A 15,125-nucleotide genomic window follows, 5' to 3' on the forward strand; every position below is an offset into this window, starting at 1 on the left:
ACTTACCTTTTCCTGGTATTGCCTACGTGAGGAGTCCAGCGACTGGATGAGTGCTGTGGCATGGCCCACAAACATGGCATAGCAAGTCGCTCCAACGATCATGCTGAGGATGGTAAGCCACACATCCGTCATCCCCACTGGTGGGTACATTCCATAACCGATGCACAGCATGTGGCTCATGGCCTTGAATAGGGCATAGGAGTATTGCTGGCCCCACGTATCATTCTGTAGGGAAAAAAGAGGGACACACACCCTAAGGCCATCACACACACAATGCTAAAGGTCAGCCAGCGCTCAAGCCCCACCGCGCTCTCGGAGGAGCCAAGCCTCCCGAGGTGCCCACAGCAGGTGTTTCTGGAATGTGGCATTCACAATCACATAGTAAGCATGCAGAACATTTCTAATTCTCATCTGAATGCACTAAAAGTCATTTACATGCAACCGGAGTCAGGCAGAGGGAAGCAAAAATGAAAATGTGAATGAAATGGACTTGGGCACATGAAAAGCAGGTCAGACATTTAGAGAGATGGGAAGTTTCATTGCGTCCATAAATTGTGAATAAATGGCTCTTTTGCTTTGGATCATTGTGGAAGTTCATGTGGAATCAACATTGGCTCTGTGCCTAGAAGACAAGTCCAAATTGCTTTCCAACTCATTTCTACAGGGGCAAATCCCCCAAAACAGAGCCTATCAGAACTGTCATGAAGGGAATAAAAATTGTGCACAAATGGTAAAGCCATGGAAGGACAAACTAGAAAAATGTTTGGAAATGTCAAGGCTGGCTGCACGTTATTTAACAGTGCAGTAAGATGCAAGCTTCATATACAATAGTGTAACAAAAGACATATAAAATATGTCATATGAAATATTTCTTATTGAGAGTATTGCATACTTGCTAGGGCTGCCACGATTGGTCGACCTAATCAATGACGTCCACGCTAAAAATACGTCTACGTCAATATTTTAAATCAATGCATAATTTTTAAAACTATGTTTATCAATTATCATTTTTAATTTCTACAACGTCTTCATTATATAACCATTCATATAATTTCCCTCAGCACTACTTGTTGCGTACTACACAGCAGCACTAGCATGATGTTGCATGTCTGTATTGTTTCATTAAGCTTCTTAATCGTGAGATCTTGGAATACCGTATTTCTTGTTCAGTTTAGGGCGCATTCATGTGAGAAGCAACACACGCCATGCACTTTTGCTGCGTTGGGCTCGCTTTTAAGGTTGCCGCGGCGCTCAAGGCACAAAAAGCTTCTCATATGAATGTGCCTTAACGATTACCACTTTGTTTACATCGCTTAGAATTTGAAGTAAGTTTTGAGTGAATGTGTAGGTTTGAATCTTGTCTCATTCTGTCATTACTGGACTTAATGAGACATGCCCACCTCTATTTTATTTCTGCTATAAGTTTAAGCACATTGCTTTGTGTATGGAATACCATAAACACATGTTGCACTATGTTTAATATGGAGCACTTGAGAATTTGATCATGTAGACATAAATCCTGTGTACATTGAGTTTTGTGCCATATTATTACGCCATACAGAGATTCTAAATTAATTGACTGATCGGTAAAATAGTCTACAGATTAATTGATAGAAAAATAGTCATTAGTAGCAGCCCTAATACATGCATAACAAAAAAAAAACTTACTTGTATAGCACTTACTGACTTCTATTTATAAAACTGACCAACTAATGTGCATTTTTAAGACTGACCCACCGATGTTCCCTTATTAATTTCACCAACTGACAGAATTTTATAAAACTGGTGGACTGATCAACAATTAAAGTAATAGTGGGAACTGTATGCAGGGTATTACAAATTAATAATAATAATAACAAAATAAGTAATTAAATAATAATTTATATAATTTAAGAAATAAATGAACATTCAGCAACCTATTAATGTAATGATGTAGAAAGTTCCATAATGTTATTTCAGTTTGTGGCTTAAACTGCTACTTTATCAATAATGATTCTGATTGACTACAACTTTTCTGTGCCAAAATACACAGATGAGGCATAACATTATGACCACCTTCTTAATATTGTGTTGGTCCCCCTTTTGCTGCCATAACAGCCCTGACCCGTCGAGGTATCCACTCCACTCCACTAGACCCCTGAAGGTGTGCTGTGGTATCTGGCACCAAGTTGGCCCCCAAGATGGGGCCTTCGCTCCTCACATGCATCAATGAGCCTTGGCCGCCCATGACCCTGTCGCCGGTTTACCCCTGTTCCTTCCTTGGACCATTTTTGATAGATACTGACCACTGCAGACTGGGAACACCCCACAAGAGCTGCAGTTTTGGAGATGCTCTGACCCAGTCGTCTAGCCATCACAATTTGGCCCTTGTCCAACTAGATCAAATCCTTACGCTTGCTCATTTTTCCTGCTTCTAACATCAACTTTGAGGATAAAATGTTCACTTGCTGCCTAATATAGCCCACCCACTAACAGGTGCCGAGATGAAGAGATAATCAGTGTTAATCACTTCACCTGTCAGTGGTCATAATGTCATGCCTTGTCTGTGTAAATGAAGGTCGATTTGACTTTGCGCATTACAAAGTATGTAATAAAGTAGTGTCTTAAAATAGATGGACACTATTTGCTTGGATGTTCAGATTCAAGATTCACCAATGAATTTGATGCCTGTTAAAAACAGATATTGTTTTCGCTCCTAAAATTCTGTAAAGGGAGAAGGACGTGCTCTTGCTGTTTCTTTCATCATGTGGTCAGCACCAAACTCAAGTTGAGATCTAAGGTGAATATTTTGGTATGTGTGTTTTTTTCCTTTGCAGCTTTCTATACCCATTCTAATGTAAAGCTTGCTTGATAAGTGGTTTGGGGTAGCTGGGTTTTAGCAGCTTTTAAACTCACATTTGTGAAAGCTTTTCTGGACACAGATGTAAGTTTTGATCCTTTAGTCAAACAGGTGCTGGATTTATTGATTTTTAAAAAATCCTAAGGCTGCCATGACATTTACAAATCTATGTAAATATTTGACTTCTGATGTAGGAGGTTTAGTGCTGTCATGATTGCATCAGTAATGTGGTTTGATTAAAACAATTTCTTAATAAGCACTTAAAATTGATTTTTAAATTTTTAAATTTAAATTTTTACACTTTGGTGTACAGTAAAATGACAATAAAGTAAATCTTGAATCTTGAATCTTAAATATATTCTCATCAGGAGATAAAGCCTTTTAAACAATATATATGATATGCACGATCAGCCATAACATTAAAACCACCTCTTGTTTCTGCACTCACTGTCCATTTTATCAGCTCCACTTGCCATATAGAAGCACTTTGTAGTTCTACAATTACTGACTGTAGTCCATCCATTTCTTGCTTTGTTAGCCCCTTTTCATGCTGTTCTTCAATGGTCAGGACTCTCCCAGGACCACTACAGAGCAGGAATTATTTGGGTGGTGGATCATTCTCAGCACTGCAGTGACACTGACCTGGTGGTGGTGTGTTAGTGTGTATTGTGCTGGGATGAGTGGATAAGACACAGCAGTGCTGCTGGAGTTTTTAAACACATCACTGTCACTGCTGGACTGAGAATAGTCCACCAACCAAAAATATATCCAGCCAACAGTGCCCCGTGGGCAGCGTCCTGTGACCATTGATGAAGGTGTAGAAGATGACCAACTTAAGCAGCAGCAATAGATGAGCGATCGTCTCTGACTTTACATCTACAAGGTGGACCAACTAGGTAGGAGTGTCTAATAGAGTGGACAGTAAATGGACACGGTATTTAAAAACTCCAGCAGTGCTGCTGTGCCTGATCCACTTACACCAGCACAACACACACTAACACACCACCACCATGTCAGTGTCATTGCAGTGCTGAGAATGATCCACCCAAATAATACCTACTCTGTGCTGGTCCTGTGGGGGTCCTGACCATTGAAGAACAGGGTAAAAACAGGCTAAAAAGGTATGTAGAGAAACAGATGGACTACAGTCAGTAATTGTAGAACTACAAAGTGCTTCTATATGGTAAGTGGAGCTGATAAAATGGACAGTGAGTGTAGCAACAAGGAGGTGGTTTTAATGTTATGGTTGATCGGTGTATACTATATAATGTTATAAAGACATGTCTTCAGGTATTGTTATACATTTTGTGTTTATGTAGATGTAATCTTCAGTATGGGCATGATCACATTTTCTATTACAATGTTCATCACAAATTCCCCACAATGCATTAGTGCCTGCCGCAAAGTTTCGATGGCCTACTTTTGATTAAATCAGTCTTTTTTAACTTACATCTGATTTGTCTGTGCTATTTCAGGTATTCTGTAAGGTAAAGACCAGACTGTCATTAGTACCTCACTCCCTTAAGCCACATCGATGAATTCCGGCAATAAATCAAAAGTCATTGGAGTCTTTTTTTATCCAGAGTGTTCCTGGCCACTCTGGTCCTCTTCCTGCAGGTTATTCGGGGTCATACCTCAGGTGTTTGCAGGCTTGTTCATATAAGCGTAAAGGGAACTCAATTACCAGGTGGAAGAGAGTTTGTAATGAGACCAGGCTCTATCGTCAGACTCCTGAGCACTGACGCCTCTTGAAATGTAACACCTCTTGACTAACAATAATGCGAAATTAAAGCACAGCGAGGGTGCTCACCGGAAAATTGTTAATACTTGACTGATGTAGAAGTGGGGCTTTAAAAATCTGCATCTCAGCCAATTGTCCTTGTTATTTTCAATAACACACAGTGGAAAATGTCACATTCATGAAAACTTTTTTGGTTAAGATGAATATGTGAATACATGTTAAAAATGTGCCAAATGTGACAGAGAGAGCAGATACATCTTATGCCAAGTTCACACTACACGACTTTCCAAGTCGTCAGGTCACTGTACAGTTCACACTACACAACTGGATCTCTTGTAATCGGGAGTCTTTCAAGTCAGTGTGGCTTTCACACTACACGACTGATCGGCGATAGGGGGTTACACACTACACTATCTATCACCAACTGGAATCGCAGGCGAGCTTCTCTGGTCTTCCAAACTACGTTTTGTCATGAAAACTAACACGTCACAAAAATGCACGTCCACAAGTAGCGAGTGATCAAAGTTTGTGTGCTGATGTGCAGCGTAAAATCATGGAGAAAAAATAAATGACTCTGAGTGGATTTGGCTACGCGACCAGCATGGATTGTTCTATAGTGAGTTGGAGGTTAATAAATATTTTTTGCAATGCAACGTGGGTGTTATGTTGTGTAGAAAACGATAATGTCAGTAATACTGTAAAACTTGTGTGTGCTGATGTATTCTCATATAAACTATATTATGCCCCTGTCCCACCTTTTTACAACTCCTCCCCTGCTTTTCCCCCACACCGTATCTTACGTTCTCATGGCTGTTCGACATAGCACTCATTGCCAGTTGTGCGACTCAAATCCAGATATTTGACAAGCTAGATATATTTCTTCAGTCGGTTCTTCAGAGCCGCTCGGATCGAGTTGTTGAACAGTTTACACATAGCGATTGAGAGCCGAGTTTCAATCTCCGAGCAAACGCAGAGAGATCGTGGAGTGCGAACTAGGCATTAAAAAGTAAAAGTACTGCCACTCCAAATCTATATTAAACGTGTGGAAAACCTTAAAATTGTCATACACCACTTAACTAACATGGCAGAACTTACAGACTCTTGTTAAAGAGGAATTAACCAAAATCTTTCTATTATGATGTGCAAAATAAATTGAGACAAGAGTCTAAATATTTATAAATTGTAGTTTTATTATTTGGGTGGCTACAGTTGTCCTTCTTTTTTGACAGAGCTGATGAATCCTAGATTTTAGATGTTGAAGGTCAATATTTGTTCAAATCATATAATATGAGGTTGGTACCCTGTAAATTCTGGGCACTTTACCAGTTCTAAAATACACCTCAGGAAAGGGTGATTAGAAAATCCGCTGGGTTACTGCACATCAACTAAGAGATGTGAATTCAAGTCTGAGTGGGGGCTACCTGCCTGGTCGAATGTCCTATAGACACAATAGGTCGTGGCTGTAAAAGGGAAGGCTGGGTGGTGGTTTGCATTCTACTGTGTGGTCAAGGCATACCATGTTTGTTTGTGCATGGTAAAACTCTGTAGAAATTGCATTGGTAGCTAAGTGGTTAAAGTACTTGACTAGTGCTCATAAGGTCACAGGTTCAAGCCCCACTATTGCCAAGTTTCCAATGTTGGGCCCCTTGAAGCAAATTAACACTTGATGTGGTGCAGAGCCCGGCGGTTAAAGAAACAGGCCTTTTTGCATCTCCATAACCCCTGTCAGTCTTAAGTGACATTGCAGGTAGGCATGATACTGTAGTCCAAACCTCCTGTTGAGAACTGTGTATGATTAAACAGTTTGTTCCTATTACACTTCTGTTACACTTTCTACAGTATGATTTTCTCAATTACCCAACCAAATTTATCAGTCATCAATACTTTCCAACATTTTTGTTTTTAAATTATGGCTGATATATCTCCGAAAATGACCAGTGATGGGGAACAGCCAATAGGAGTGCAAGACAAAACTCTTAAAAAAAGGGTATAAAACGTATTTAGTCAAGTGAGTAAGACAACTGTGAGTATACTTACCACCATTTTGTTCTTGGCAACCCAGCAGTCGGGCGGAAAGTCCTGCAGCATGGGCACCAGGAACTGTAGGCAGCCGTCCCAGTGGCACAACAGGAGCATCATGCCGATCAGATTTACAATTCGTACCATCGCGCTGGCCAGGTCATAGGTCATGTGGAAAATCTGGAAAGAAATTTAATTTGTAATTATTTCATTAATAATAATTTCTCATTATTTAATTAAATTGATTGGATAATGCTGTGCCTCTTGTTAATACATGGATACAAAAAACTAAACAACAATATTAAATAGCAAATACAAAGTGGGAAGTAGGAACTAAATGTGCAATTTGAAAAGCTTCTTTTGTTAAATCTTTTGTATCACACGCCTCCTCCGACACGTGTGCGGTAGCCGACTGCATCTTTTCACCTGCATGAGACGAAGTACACAGAGCCACACCCTGATCAATGCATTATTCCTCGACTCCGTGCGGGTGCCATCAATCAGCCAGCAGAGGTCATAATTGCATCAGTTATGAGGTCCCGGCTCCGACTCCTACCCTGTTTGAACAACAGCCAATCGTTGGTCATGTAGCAGCCCAGTTTCGAGTTTCAAACCAATGAGTTTAAAATATCAGTTTTGGTGTGATAGTCTGTAATTCTTTACTGTTATTAAATGATTAGGTCAAATATTTTTGTCCAAAAACTTTTTTATTCCATTTTATTTAAACTGTTTTATTCAATTCATACATTTGTCTCTTTTCTCCCAACCTTTTAGTGTCCAATTAACCAGTTGTATGTCCTCAACGGTTACAAACCCCTATCTTGACTAAAGAGGGCTGTTCCTAACACATGTTCCCTCCATGTGCAATAGCCAGCCACCAGGGGCGGCTTAGGGCTATCATTTTCATTAGGGCGATCGGGCGACGCACCACCAAAGGGCGAAAGGGAAGAAATTTTTCTATCACATTCAACCAGTGTAAAACTAGCTGTGACTGTTCTGTAGTCTGTCTTGCTTCGGAATATCGTAGTCCAATCAGTGTCGAGCTGTGTTCCGTACAGTACCGCCCCTTTTGGGGCAACTGCAATCTAACTGAAAATCGCCCCAGATTGCTCTCATAGACTCTCATGTTAAGACTCTTTTTTTTCATACTGCAGGCACTGTAATGCATTTTGAATGACTTCCGGAGGGGCACACACTTACGTGCCTGCGTCCTTATTTGGAAACTAAAGGTGATGTTCCGTATTTTTATCAATGGGAGAGAAATGCTGCAGATTAGACTGAGACAGGGTGTTATGTATGAAACAGAAGGAAACTGCTGCTACCGTGGGAATTAGAAAGTGTTTGGTTATTATTGTAAGTAGTGTTCACTTTTAGTCTTAGAAACGCCGTGTGTAGGGCGAAAGTACACAAGCAGGTCTGGCACTTTTCTCACTGCCCCCTAAGCAACGCAGTCCAGAACCGGGGCTGCATGTCAGTGTGAAGATGGATTGTGTACAAATGTTGTTTGCACTATTGAGAAAAAATGATGTTCTTTATGTTGTTTTGTCTAAAATATGGTTCTGATTTATTATTATAAAGAATGAAAATAATAAATGTGAAACAGCCTAAATAAAACATTTTGATAATGTTCCCATGACAGTGTAAGACCCGTTATATTTTTTATAGGTGCAACCCTAAGCGCCTACCCCCCGCTCCCGCTCAGGTAAACACCTGCCATCCCACCCTATGCCTTCCGTCAGCCAGGGGTGTTCCTTATTTCTAGTTCTGAAAGTTGACAACCCTAATTGGAGCAGCTAGCACCTAAAATAAAATGCTGATGATGACTGAATTAAATTGTTAGGGTGAGAGCTTTACTTAATTTTATGATTGATGGTAAAGCTGGTCTCTCTCTATGTTCAAAGTTATTTGTGAGGGCAAACTGACAGATGACTTAAGATGTTAATTATTTAAGCTTTAATTTACCCATTGAACGGGTCACCTTGGCCATCATCGCAACAATTGCCCCCCCTGAGAGATTTGGCAGGAGCTGCCACTGCCAGCCACTTATTTTCACCTGCATGAGGCAGGTTCACACAAGGATATCAGCTGCTCAGCAGAAGAGGCTTGTTTTACAAAGTTTGTATTATGCCCACCTGCCATGCCACTAATGGCCAGCGGAGGAGGCATGGATGCACAGATTATTGGTATCTCTAAATTGGCAGTCACCTGCCTGCACCTTGAAAAGTGTTACTTCACTACAGATGAGAGGTGTGTATTTAAATCACGGCTTCTGAGCTAGACGGTTGCTGGCCTTACTTGTAACCTGCTCTGTCTGTCTCTGTCAGGCTCGTTTTTCACCAGCCCATATGTCAGCTAGGTTTATCTTCTTTCCGGAAAACTTAGTCAGTGTTGTGGTGATTCTCTGCCTTCGTGATGGAACTGTCCTAGATGAGCGAATGACGGTCCTCAAATTATCAGGCCACATAAATGGATTCACAAAATCCATTGCTTCAATGTGCCAGCTGTCCTTCACACTGGACATCCACATTTGCAAAGCACATTTTTTTCCAGTTTGTTTTGTGAGGTCTGGATTTGAAAGCCTGCTGAAAGTCAAATGCTAAGTGAGCTTTGTCCAGTAATGGGTTTGCTTAATCTGCTTCCAATTCTAGGCCACTGTGTTCTCAATCACAAACCCACCGATGCCTTTAATGATGAGCTCTCGCTTACATAATCACTGTCCTTTTGCTTTCTTTTTACCCCTATTAGGGTCATGAATTAAGAATACAGATTAAGCTTACAGTAAGCATAGAGCCGATTAAGTCACAATTGTTAGTCATTTGGAAAAAGTATAAATTGTCATAAATGGAATGTAATGGGAACTAAGTGGTAGCTTAGTGATTCAGGTACTGCACTAGTGATCCGAAGGCCTCTGGTTCAAATCCCACTTCTACCAAATTACCATGGTTGGGCCCCTGAGCAAGAGTTAACTGTTTCAAATACAATTGTAAGTCACTTTGAGTAATACTGTCAGCTAAATGCCATAAATGTATATAATATAGAAAGAGAGAGCAAAACAGAGAGAGTGAGAAAAAATGAAAGTGGAGTATGAGTGGAAAGAGAGAATGTAGAACAATAAGAGTAAAAGAGCAAATTAGTGACGCCCAGCAGGATATTCCGCTAGCGCACCAGCGCAGAGATTCTGAACTCCATGGTTCGAAACTCGGCATTGCCACCAGTCGGCTGGGTGCCATCAAGCGGGCATAAATGGCAGTGCCTGCAGCAGACACGGTTCTGCTAGGGTGGGATGACTATGTGTGGGTGGGGTCTTCAAACACTGTGTAAGGATCCTGATTGGCAGATAGAGAGGCACCTGTGCAGAGTACATGGGTGAAAAAGGGTTCTGCAAAGGGCTGCGTGCGGGTCAGAGGAGGCATGAGCTGCAATATACACACCTCGACTGTAATCAGGGATCCCCCAGCAGCGGAATTGGTAGAAAATGCATAAATAAAATTTAAAAAAGAGCAAATTAGAGAGAAGGGGGTAAAAAGTGTGTAAAAGAGTAAGACAGCAAGAGTAAGAAAAGGAAAGACCAGAAGTAAAAAAAAACAAAAAAAACCTTGTTGATGGGGTAAGGTCCGCTAATTCTGTTGCTAACCACACCCATGGGAAGCTCCTAGACGCCCACGCAGGCTGCCGGGTGTTAATGACCACCTAAAGCTACTTAATCCTATTTAGATCTGTGCTGTTAACCACATCTGTCCATATTAAAAGCCACTCAAACACTCAAAGTTCTCTCAGAAGACCCTTACAAATCAATTACATTCACTCCTGCCAGGGGTTGAATCCCAGCAAACACCTGCTACCAGCCCCAGTGTTGAGAGGAAATGGAGCTAGACGTAGTGAAGTAGTGCTGGTAAACACTGCATTACTAAAAATACTTAATTGACCACTTTATTAGGAATACCCGTACACCTGCTCATTTATGGAATTGTATAAATAGGCATTCATGTGGCAGTGAGACAGTGCATAAAATCCATCTGAGAGGCAAGCGGGCTGGTTTAAGTATGTTAGAAGTGGCCAATCTGCTTAGTATTACAGTCCCTAAAGTGCCCAAAAAATGGTGAAAAAACATCCAGTAAGCAGCAGTTTCTGTGGACGAAATTACCTTGTTGGTTAGATATTATAAAGAAGAATGGACAGATTACTTCTTGCTAACTGAAAGGATAAAATAAACCAAATAACCTCTCTTTACAACTGTGGCAGGCATCTTGGAATGCACAACACATCAAATACTGTGGCAGTGTTTGCCAGTAATCTAAAGCTAGGAATCTGAAACCAGTGTCAGTGAGCCAGTTATTAGTGAAAAAATGTTGACTGGTGTAATGAATCCCAATCTGTGTTGCAACATACAGATGGTAGGGTTAGAATATGGCATAAAGAGCATGACCCAGCCTGCCTTGTGTCAACACCCCATCTGCTGATTGTGGGCAGTGCTTTTCTGCCACACAATGAGCCGAATATTACCAAATGATCATCATTTGTATGTCACAGATTACCTGTGAATTGCTGTTGATTATGTCCTGATTATTTGTGACAGTTTATCATCTTATGATGGTTACGATCAGTATAATAATGCCGCATGTCACAAAGCACAAGTCACCTCAAACTGGTTCAGTGAAAATAACATCACGTTCAATGTTATTTAATGGCCTTCCCAGTCATCAGACCTGAATTCAGTTAATTATCACAAAATGCTTCATCCAACATCAGTGCCTGACCTCCCAAATGCTCTTTTGACTCAATGGGCACAATTCCTATTCCTCAGACATAATTAAAAACTTGAAAGCCGGCGCCAAGAGGATTCTGAACTCCCAGGGCACCAGTCGGCTGGGCCCCCTAGCAGAAGCTAAGCTGAGTTCTCGAACGTTGCTCAAAGCCGAACACGCCTACGCGAGCTTACAAGCTGGCATACTTTCAGCGGTTTCGTGTTGCCTGTCGCGTCTGCTCCACAGCTGCAGGTAATGCTGTGACATTTATGATGCTAAGTTCCATGACTACCAAAAAACGATGGCTGCGTCCGAAATCGCATACTTAAACAGTTCTTACTAAATTAGAGGCAGTGCTCACTGCTCGGCCGGTACAGAAGTAAGCTCTTTCAGTACGCAAGTGTGCTGTGTTTGAATACACAAAAATGGCTGCCCAAGCAGTAGATTATCCGCATACTTTTCGCGTAGTGTTTAATGAATACTACGTATTCGGACACACTACCCGCTCCTGCGTACTGTTCAGTATGGAATTATGCGATTTCGGACACAGTCGATGATCACAGTTGAGACCAATCACAGGCGTTGTCGGGAATGTGTGGTCGTCCGCGGAGTTCACCCAGCTTCCAAGTGCGTGACAAGGCGAGCGAAGCCTCTGTGCAACGTCCGTAGTTGTTCGCTTAATCTGCAATTACGTCATATTGGTCGCCGAAGCCAGGCGAATGTCATCTCCACATGAAGTATGCTGAGGCCTTTAGGGGTGCCTGCAGCAGACAAAATTGGCCACTAGTTTGCTGTGTGGGAAAAAAACAAACTGAAAGGGGGCTTTAGACGCAGTTTAAAGGCTGTGTAAGGACCCTGGTTAGTAGTGGAGGAACGCAGAGATCAGTGTGTGACTCTGTGCGCGAGACTGGCATGAATCCACCAAAGTATTTGCAAATAAGCAATGGGTAGGTGGTATGTGACACGTCGAAGGAATGTGATCAGGGTCCCCAGAGGCAGAAGACATAAATAAAATAAAAATCCATAAATAAAAATAGAAATAAACTTGAAAGCCTTCACAGAAAAGTGACGTTATACTTGTATAGACATTTTAATGCCTATTGTTTTGGAATAAGATATCCAAGAAGCTTATGAAGCTTACCATGGAGCTTATCTTGAATAATGAATAGTGACTTCATGTTACATTTATTGAGGCCATTTTTAAATGTGAAGCACCTGGATGGATTTATTGTGTTTACTTCTCCTCACACACTGACATTTAGCAGCTGAAAGTTTTTAAGTAGTTTTTGTCAAAACCACTCACACGGATGCTTAAGATCAATGAAATTGTCTGTCTTTTTGATTAAATTGTCATTTTAATTCAGCTTATAGCTGAAAGGGCATCTCCCACTGTGATGTAATAGAGATCAAATCTTTTGTGATGTGTCACAGATTGGGGTAGGGCTACAGCTGTTGCTCAAGAAGATTTGAAGATGAAGAACTAACCCAGAATTGATCATCACAAATGTTTTTTTTACTGGATGACACATTTTTAGTCAAACTAATCACTTGTAATAGCAGAATTAATCCTTAATCAAATGTATGCCTGCTTTAAGCTTCATTTGGGGTAAATACTCATTTTAAATAAAATGAAAATCTAAATAAATCAGAAATTATGAATTAAATTCTTCCTTTGAGTTGCTTTAAAGCAACAGCCCAAATGCTTAAAATGCCTCCCTTTGATTATGACTGCCACCAACTGCTGCTGTTTACAAAGCCTAGAGATGCCACAACATTTAAGAACTTAACCCATTACCCTCATATCAAATGAACAATTTCAACAGCCAATCCAGCTACTGAAACATTTTTGGAAGTGTACTCATTAAAAGCACATGAAGAAAATAAAATCCTCCTCCAAAGGTAATGATTAAATGCTAATGAAGGTAAGCAGGGCCCTGGTGCTGTGTGCAGGGCCCAAACTACTTGCTGCCCCATCATGCTGTACAAGCTGGCATATACAACCCAAAATCAGGAAAAGTTAGGACAGTATGAAAAAAAATGTGACTTTCGTTTTACTGCAAACAGAACAAACCCAAGATATTTTATGTTTTGTCTGGTCAACTTAATTTCATCTGTTAATAAACATCCATTCCTGCATTATAGACCTGCAACACATTCCTAAAAAAGTCGAGACTGTAAAGCATTTACCACTTTGTGATGTTGCTGTTTTCACACCACTTAAAAGTCATTCTGGCACCAAGGACACCAAGCATTGAGGTGGTTTAGGTGTTATTTTTCCAATTCCTTCTGCAAACATGTCTTAAGATGTGCAACAGTATAGGGTTATTGTTGTTGTTGCATTTTTCGTTTCAAAATTCTCCACACATTCTCTACTGGGGACAGGTCAGAACTGCAGGCAGGACAGTCCAGTACCCTCTTCTTTCACAGCCTCATCTTTGCAATGTCCGCAGCATGTGGTTTTGCATTGTCTTGGTGAAAAATACATGGATGACCATGGAAAAGATGTTGTCTTAATAACAGCATGTGTTGCTCTAAAATCTCAGGGTACTTTTTTTGCATTAATGCTGCCATCACAGAAGGGCTCTGATACAACGCCATACCATGACAGACCCTGACTTTTGGATAACCTTGTTGGTAGTCTGGAAGGTCCTTTTTTGTCTTTGTTCTGGAGACAATGGCGTCCATTTCATCCAAGAAATGTCAGGAATACTGATTTGTCTCACCACAACATGTTTTCACTACGTGACAGTTCATCCCAGATCCCTTGGAGCCCAGAGAGGATCATAACAAAACAACACAAGGCTTATTTTAAGTGGCATTTGTGAATGTAACTACAGTATATATTGTAGTGCTTGACAAATGGTGTGCCAAAGTAATCCCTCACCCATGTGGTTATATCAGCTATTGATGAATGACAATTTTTGATGCAGAGCCATCTAAAGGACCGTAGATCAGCTTAGGTTTGCACCCTTGCCCTATACGCACTGGATGCAGTTTATAAGTAAAAGCACCAATACACAAAGCCAAGCCATAAAAGTAACATTTGCGATAAAGGAGAATACACATTAGACGTTGCATTATTGAACATTGGAGCAGTTTGCACTTAACAGCCCATACAGAAGTGTAGATGAAGATCAAACACTAATAAATAGGGTAAAATAAAAAGCCTTATTTGTGTTTCTTTCTCTAAATTTGGGTCTTTTGTTTTTTCTTCAATTAATTGCTTCCTTTAAACCCATTACACGACAAGCTAATAAACATGTGTGCTAGGACACATAGTATTAAAATAAAGAAATATTAATTGGTAAGTAGTAAGAGTTCTGAACACACCTCTACCACTCATATCCCTTTCTGCAATTGTTGGGTATTGGAATATTATAAACTAAAAGTCATTATCCATTATTCTCTTCAGCATTATGTTTTAATTAACATTAAAACTGAGACAGTGATTTAAAAAAGCGGTTATTTTGCAGTACTGGTATTCCCTAGTTCACACAAAAAATGTTAATTACATTTCCAGAAATGTGTGTCGCTGTTATGAGCCAAATCAATGCCTACAGTACTAAGCAGAAAAGTACATCAGGATTCCAAACCCGGGGGGTTGAAAAGGCTTCCAAATTGTTCTTTTATGTCCATGTTAATAAATAATACTCAAAACCCACAGATTTAATGAAACTGTTCTTTTTAGCCTTTAACAGGACAGACACTTGCACTAACTAGAAAAAGCCATTTTAAAAACAATACATTTTTTAACTATTTGGCATCCCTAGCATATTTATCG

General features: G+C 40.4%; 1 protein-coding gene across 1 annotated transcript in view; it reads right to left on the bottom strand.

The window, feature by feature from the left end:
• hcn4 (hyperpolarization activated cyclic nucleotide-gated potassium channel 4) overlaps window positions 1-15,125 on the bottom strand; it is a 107,005-nt gene that overhangs the window by 46,883 nt on the left and 44,997 nt on the right. Inside the window, exons 3-4 of the mRNA XM_063004452.1 lie at window positions 6,618-6,779; window positions 7-225 (exon numbers count right to left, since the gene is read on the bottom strand). Coding sequence (XP_062860522.1) covers window positions 7-225; window positions 6,618-6,779 — 381 coding nt within the window. The remainder of the gene's footprint in view (window positions 1-6; window positions 226-6,617; window positions 6,780-15,125) is intronic.

This window comes from Trichomycterus rosablanca, chromosome 11, assembly GCF_030014385.1.
Source record: "Trichomycterus rosablanca isolate fTriRos1 chromosome 11, fTriRos1.hap1, whole genome shotgun sequence".
NCBI classification, from domain to species: domain Eukaryota; kingdom Metazoa; phylum Chordata; class Actinopteri; order Siluriformes; family Trichomycteridae; genus Trichomycterus; species Trichomycterus rosablanca.